The following is a 6,642-nucleotide window of genomic DNA, read 5'->3' as shown; positions in this document are numbered from 1 at the left end:
GCCCCAGTGAGCGATTTGGGCTACGGGCCAAGTTGCCACGAGCTAGCTCTGCTGAACCACTTCTGGCCCCGTGGGGGACTCAAGTCGCCAAGCGAGAGCTCACAGGTGTCTCCATGTGCCAAAAGCCCCGCAATCGTGGCAGAGGCGACAGAGCCCCCTACGCCCCTAGAACGTTGCCAACAAGAAGGGGGAACGTCAGAACAGTGCCACGCCGGGCGGCGGCCGGGTGGCGGCAGGAGGGCGGGCGGGGGGCAGGGCTTCGGGGGACGGGGCGGGCCATGGCGGAGGACGGCGAGAAGGCGGAGTTCCACTTCGCGGCGCTCTATATAAGCGGGCAGTGGCCGCGGCTGCGCGCTGACACTGACCTTCAGTGCCTCCGTTCCAGCGCCATGGCTCCCTCTAGGAAGTTCTTCGTGGGGGGGAACTGGAAGATGAACGGGAGGAAGCAGAATCTGGGGGAGCTCATCGGCACTCTAAACGCGGCCAAGGTGCCGGCAGACACCGGTAAGCCCCCGCTGGGGAGGGGCCGGGCCGGGGCCAGGGCGGGAGTGGCAGCGCGGTCTCCCGAGGCCCCGAGTCCGGTGTCCGCGCGGACCTGATGCAGGGCTGGGGGACGAGGGCCGCTGGGGTTCCGGCAGGGGCCCCGCAGCCGCAGCCCTGTCGGTGCGTCGAGGGGGCAGGGCGGAGCACGTGATGCCCCCTCGGACTGTGGGGGAGGAAAGGACGTTTTCGGTCTCCGGGAGGAAGGTGGCTCCAGGGCGCGCACTGGGGCTGTGCCCGCCGGGCGCCGGCATTAGGAGCGGAGCCCGAGGCTTTGCGGGCGACCGGGGGAGGCTGACTGCAGCCCCCGGGGTGGGGGTGGAGGCTGGGCCGCGTGCGCTTCCCGCTACCTGCCCCACGGCCTCCGGCGCCGTGCGCCGCCGCACGTAGCCCCAGACTCCTCCCCCGCCTCGCCTGCGGCAGAGTCCCAGTATCTAGCTGCTCGAGGCCCGAGAGCCCCCAGCTCTGACCCCTTCCCTTCAGCAGCCTGAGCGACTCCTGCCTTCCACGGAGGGGACCGAGCTGGTGCCAAACAGGCTGAGCGATGTGGGAGTGAGGAGCCATTCTACCGCTTTCCCCAAGCGGGAAACGAGAACGCTCGAGGCCTCTGAGTCAGTTAGCTCTGTCCCACCCACGGGCAAAAGGATGCTCTCCTCCATCTTCCCTCCTACCCCCAGCCGAAATCAGAGAACCTCGGGCCTGATCCAAAGAGGCATCCCCTTCTCGTTCATTCCCCAAAGGCCCCGGAGGCCCCCATACAGTCCCCAGGAGTTGGCCCCTTCTCCTTTTGCTACAGATCCTTGCCTTGTAAAGGGGAGGTGAGGATGGGCTATTTTAGAAGGGGGCAGGGTTGGCCCCTAGAGAATGCTGAGTCTGGGAGGTGTCTTTGCCCAGAATAGCTCGAGGAAATTGGAGCCACAGCTGTTAAAAGAGCAGAGGGCAGGGTAAGGGCCGTGGCCTCTCAGGGGTACCTGGAAGGCTCTGCCAGTTGAGTGCAGGCCCAGCCTGGGCTGGGAAGTGGACAGAGGTCATCTTGCTGAGGTGAAAAGAGGGGGAAGACTAGAACCAAGAAGAGGGCGAGGGCTGGGGGCCCCAGGACACTGGTTAGGAGTTGTGGCGAATGAAGGCTTTCTTTAGTCTCATCCCACTGTGGGACCATCTTGTCCTCAGAGGTGGTTTGCGCTCCCCCCACTGCCTATATCGACTTCGCCCGGCAGAAGCTAGATCCCAAGATTGCTGTGGCTGCGCAGAACTGCTACAAAGTGTCTAACGGGGCCTTTACTGGGGAGATCAGGTGAGATGGAGGTGGAGAGGGTGTGAAGGGAAAGCCACAAGTGGGCTCCCTGCTGAGCCTTGGCTTCCTCTCTTCCTTTAGCCCTGGCATGATCAAAGACTGCGGAGCCACGTGGGTCGTCCTGGGGCACTCAGAGAGAAGGCATGTCTTCGGGGAGTCAGATGAGGTTAGTAGCCAAGAGAGGAGATAAGGGATATAATTTTTCCAAGAAGGATGTCTCACCAAGTCTGTTCTTCAACAGCTGATTGGGCAGAAAGTGGCCCATGCTCTGGCAGAGGGACTCGGAGTGATCGCCTGCATTGGGGAGAAGCTAGATGAAAGGGAAGCTGGCATCACTGAGAAGGTTGTTTTCGAGCAGACAAAGGTCATCGCAGGTATCTCTGGAGAAAGGGACCTTTGAACCTAGCCAGGGCCACAGAGATGCAGAGGGTAGGGTCAGGCCCTGGAGCATGTCTTGGTCCCCATGCTGATCCAGAAAAGGAAAAGGGGGAGGGGGAGTGAGCATCCTTGCTTGGTGCCTATCACTTCTCCAGCCCCCAAGGTAGATGCCACCTGGAAATCCCCCAATGACCACCAGGGGGCAGTAGGCAACCATTCTTCATACTCTGGGGAATCTGGACAGCTCCTTCCTGTCCACCCTTCCCTCCATCTGTGATCTCTGCCCTGCAGATAATGTGAAGGACTGGAGCAAGGTCGTCCTGGCCTATGAGCCTGTGTGGGCCATTGGCACGGGCAAGACTGCAACACCCCAACAGGTAACTGAGCCCAGAAGCCCTGCCCTCATCCCAGCCTGCCACAGGTTTGGACAGATACAGACCATCTAGGCCAACCCCTTATTTTAAAGACAGGGAGACTTTGAGCCCAGAGACAGTGACTTGTCCAAGGGCATCCATTCCATGGCCTGGCTTGGATCTGAGCCTTGGTACTCAGACTCAATCAGAAGCCACACTAAGTGTCCACTGGTGCCACTGATTTTTCCTCTTAGAGTAAGGGGCAGAAAAGGTAAGGCTAGCTTCTTGTTCTAGGCCCAGGAAGTACATGAGAAGCTCCGAGGATGGCTTAAGTCCAACGTCTCTGATGCCGTGGCTCAGAGCACCCGTATCATTTATGGAGGTGAGTGGCTTTGCTTCCTGGCTGAGGTGGAGTGGGCTGAGGGCTAGACTGAGCCCTGGGACATGGAGGTGGGGATGGGGCATACTCATCCCATCGTTGACCAAGCCCTTGTTCTGCTCCCTTCCCAGGCTCTGTGACTGGAGCAACCTGCAAGGAGCTGGCCAGCCAGCCTGATGTGGATGGCTTCCTCGTGGGTGGTGCTTCCCTCAAGCCTGAATTTGTGGACATCATCAGTGCCAAACAATGAGGCCCATCCATCTTCCCTATCTTTCCTGCCAAGCCAGGGACTAAGCAGCCCAGAAGCCCAGTAACTGCCCCTCCCTGCACATGCTTCTGATGGTGTCATCTGCCCCCTCTTGTGGCCTCATCCAAACTGTACCTTCCTTTACCGTTTACATCTTCACCCTGTAATGGTTGGGACCAGGCCAATCCCTTCTCCACTTACTATAATGGTTGGAACTAAACGTCACCGAGGTGGCTTCTCCTTGGCTGAGAATTGGAAGGGGTGAAATTTACTAGTGGGTCCCCTAGGCTCTAGTGAGGGTGGGAGAGAAACCATCCTCACAGTGAGGCCAAGATCCTCCCCTCAGAAACCAGGAGTGTTGCCCTCTCCCCGGGGTGCCCGTGCCTGTGTGTGTATGTGAACCACCCACATGTGAGGGAATAAACACCTGGCACTAGGTCTTGTGGTCTGTCCGCCTTCACTGGACTTGTCCATAAAATCTTCCTTTTTGAGGCAGCTATAGAAATTATCCCTTGTGCAAAAAAACAAAACCATAAACAGGCTGTTGTAACAACACCTCTTAGTATTTTTACTTCAAAAACTGTTTTGCGTAGCAGACTGCCATAACCTTGAATGCTGGCTCTCTCTCTTCCTCCCTCTGAGTGGCTCTGGGGCTGTTGATTTCCCCAGAGCTTGGGTTGGGGTAGGGGCCCAGCCTCACTGGCTTTCAGTAGCTGGTCTAGGCTAGCAGTGCCTCCCCACCTCCTGAAGGGCAGGGGTGGTGGCAAGGCCCCAGCACAGTCTGGTATCACAAGGCTCACTGGTAGAGCAGGTAGCGCTTCATGGCAGGGGGCAAGGGCAGGGCAGATACCTGGCCAAGCCGGGTATCCCCCAGGGTGTGGCGCACACACAGGCGGCTCAGATGCAGAAGGGAGTGTGGCTCCGCTGGGAGAGAGAAGGAGGGGAAGGTGAGTATGGGTGCAGCCACCAGCCAGAGGTCCTCAAAACTACAGGGTCCTGCCCAGATGCCTTTCTGCTTTCCTGCTTCAAGTATGCCCACCTTAGCTGAAAGGGAGATCTGAGGTACCCCGAAGTGCTGCCTCCCAGTGAAGTTTTCACACATCCCTAGTCAGAGCTGGAGGTGAAGTGCTGGCTAAAGCCCTCTAAGCGACAGGCCAAGGTAGCTCTAATGGTGGTGGAGCTGGCCCAGGCTTTGACTCCAGAGGCTTGGGAGCTGGGGCTGAGGTGAGGAAGGATGGTCCTCCACTCTACAGCTCACACAACTGCAGAGAGCAGCTCCAAGCCCTGGCCCCAGTCACTTCCTGGGGAGGCTCCTCCCCTGCTGTCCCACCCTAAGGCCCTGCCTCCTCCCTGGTGCCCAGGGCCCCAGTGGCTCCATCCTGAGGTCTGGCTGAGGAAGGAAGTAGGTATGTGGCACAGAGGGCTGAGCCCAGGGAATCCCATGTACACCCTGGGTGCCTGGCTCTGCCCGTCGTCCTCCTTTTGGACCTGTACACCAAACCCAGTACCTAACCCTTTGGAACTCCTGCTCAGGGGTTGGGATCTCCTGAACGCCCTCAGCCCTGGAGTGCCTCCCTCCATTCTGAAGGTTCATCACTTACTGGCCAAGAGAACTTGAGAAAGTTGCTTTCTCAGGCCTGTTTCACCTCTATTGGTATTGGATTAAATTAAATAACAGCTGTGAAGACCCTTAGCCTTTCCCAACACTGAACAGAGAAAAGAGGCAGGTTGGATGAAGGTCCATCCCCTTTGCTCGTCAAGAGTTTCCATCCCAAACCGCTGCCACCAGGGACAGAAAGTTCTCCCCACACCTGCCCAATGCCTCACCTCTCCTTTCGCCCAGGTAGCGGATGCGGACCTGGCACTGGCCCCAGACAGCGCTTACTGCCGGATAGAGGGTCCTGCCCTTCAGTCCACGGAAGGCTGGCCCCAGGTAGGTGCCCCCAATAGCGTAGCCCAAGGTTCCCTCCTCCATGTCCAGAACTACCAGCAGCCTCTCTGGCACCTCCAGCTGCTCACCCTGAGTTCCCGCTGGATACTGGGGGGCCCCGGGCCCCTTGCTCTGATGGTACAGCTTCCCCCGGCCGATGTCCCAGCCCCACGACTCGCTGTTGCTGCCCAGCAGCGCCGCGTAGTGGTCAGCCTGTAGCGGGGCGAGGGCCGTGGCCACGCCCACCACGGCATGCGTGCCCCTCTGCTCTGGGGGCCAGCTGATCTCCCAGGCGTGCAGGCCCCTCGAGTAGCCCCTCTTACCCCGGGCCCCATCAGTGCTCTGGGCCACGGGCCGCCGCTCAAAGTACAACCCCCTTTCCTTGACCTCAATGTTCTCTGAACAGTCTTTGGGGTTCCAACCGTGGCGCCGCTGGGTCCCCAGGTCAGGAGGGGGTGCAGACAGCAGCTCTTCCAAGCCCTCGGGACAGGAGAGGTCAGAGTACAGGGCCTGTGGGGTGGGGGTGCTGCTGCTGCCCCCCGCCAGGGCCGTCTGGCCCATGGAAGTGAGAAGTTGGAGAACTCCCCGAAAGAGGCTTGCTGGGGCGTCTCCTGAAAGTTGAGCTCCAGTGTGGAATTGACCTGGAAGGGAGTTGGGGTAGAAGGGGTGTGAAGAGCAGAATCCTGGCGAGGGCTCGTCACCCAGACACCCCATCCTTTCACCCAAGTTTGCCAGCTGGCCCGCTCCTCCCTCCTCGCTGCCCCAAAGCTCCTGGGCCCATCATCTGCCCTCGCCCCATCTGTCCCAGATCGCCCGAGACTCTCGCGAGTTTCCCCACTTAAGGCCTCAGCATGGACCATCCCCCCTTCCCGCCCTGAGCCCTCGCCGCTGCCCCCGAACCTCGGTTGGCTTCCCAGCCCTGGAAGTTGCCAGGCCTCTGCAGGAGCCGGGCAGAAAGAAGCCGAAGCGCGCCGGGCGCAGACCGCCAGCCGCTTCCGCCCCCAGCACCTCCCCAGGGCCGCGCCCGCCCTGCGGCCCCGCCCCTCCAGGTCCCCCGGGATGTTAACCCGCTCCTCGCCGTCCCGGGCCGCGCAGCCCCGAGGCCACGCCCCTGCGGAGCTCCGCCCCCTCGGGGCAGTGACCCCTTTCCTAGGCCGCAGCCGCGGAGAGCGCGCCCCGCCCCCGTGGAGCCCACCCGCGGCGGTTAACCTTAGATCTCCGCCCCGGGTTGCGACCTTGCCCGAGGCTCCTCCCCAACGGCGAAGTCCGGGGGCGGTTAACTCTTCTCTCGCTGCGACGGAGTCCGCACCTGGGCAGGCCCAGCTCAGAATCAACGCTTTGATGGACACCGCCTCGGAAATCCCTGGGGATGGTGTTCTCCACCGTCAAGACTTTTGAGCCGCCTGTGCAACCAACTCCTGCGCCCCTGAGGATAAGGAGCTTGGGGTCAAGGAGGGGCTCCATTGTGCTGACTCCCATTTCCATTTCCCTGTGATTCTGGGTCACTGTTTCTGGGTTGGT

General features: G+C 60.6%; 2 protein-coding genes across 3 annotated transcripts in view; one reads left to right on the top strand and one right to left on the bottom strand.

The window, feature by feature from the left end:
• The first annotated feature begins 242 nt into the window (after positions 1-242).
• TPI1 (triosephosphate isomerase 1) lies at positions 243-3,629 on the top strand. Its single transcript, XM_012472834.3, has 7 exons — positions 243-504; positions 1,711-1,834; positions 1,916-2,000; positions 2,076-2,208; positions 2,504-2,589; positions 2,860-2,947; positions 3,076-3,629. The coding sequence occupies exons 1-7, from the start codon at positions 279-281 to the stop codon at positions 3,192-3,194; spliced, it is 861 nt and encodes a 286-aa protein (XP_012328257.2). The 5' UTR covers positions 243-278; the 3' UTR covers positions 3,195-3,629.
• An 87-nt stretch (positions 3,630-3,716) lies between these two features.
• The window catches only part of SPSB2 (splA/ryanodine receptor domain and SOCS box containing 2), a 36,553-nt gene continuing 33,627 nt past the window's right edge, over positions 3,717-6,642 (bottom strand). Inside the window, exons 3-5 of one of the 2 annotated variants that reach the window (XM_064377494.1) lie at positions 6,331-6,547; positions 5,019-5,762; positions 3,717-4,115 (exon numbers count right to left, since the gene is read on the bottom strand). In XM_064377494.1, the coding sequence (XP_064233564.1) occupies positions 3,988-4,115; positions 5,019-5,682 (792 nt within the window). In that variant the 5' untranslated portion in view covers positions 5,683-5,762; positions 6,331-6,547 and the 3' untranslated portion in view covers positions 3,717-3,987. Of the gene's footprint in view, positions 4,116-5,018; positions 5,763-6,021; positions 6,104-6,330; positions 6,548-6,642 lie in introns of those variants that run through there. The other variant, XM_012472835.2, reaches the window with a different exon arrangement.

Source organism: Aotus nancymaae, unplaced genomic scaffold, assembly GCF_030222135.1.
Source record: "Aotus nancymaae isolate 86718 unplaced genomic scaffold, 86718_ANA_hifiasm-v0.15.2.pri h1tg000016l, whole genome shotgun sequence".
Lineage (NCBI taxonomy): Eukaryota > Metazoa > Chordata > Mammalia > Primates > Aotidae > Aotus > Aotus nancymaae.
The sequence above is the reverse complement of the archived record's forward strand: the minus strand, read 5'-3'. Positions and strand labels throughout refer to the sequence as shown.

What these genes read in the sequence shown, in the direction of transcription:
- TPI1 (XM_012472834.3), top strand. Translation starts at nt 279, where the DNA reads ATGGCGGAGGACGGCGAGAAGGCGGAGTTCCACTTCGCGGCGCTCTAT. An exon ending in GCCTTTACTGGGGAGATCAG is followed by an intron (nt 1,835 to 1,915) that starts GTGAGATGGAGG and finishes CTCTTCCTTTAG; the next exon opens with CCCTGGCATGATCAAAGACT. An exon ending in GCAGACAAAGGTCATCGCAG is followed by an intron (nt 2,209 to 2,503) that starts GTATCTCTGGAG and finishes TCTGCCCTGCAG; the next exon opens with ATAATGTGAAGGACTGGAGC.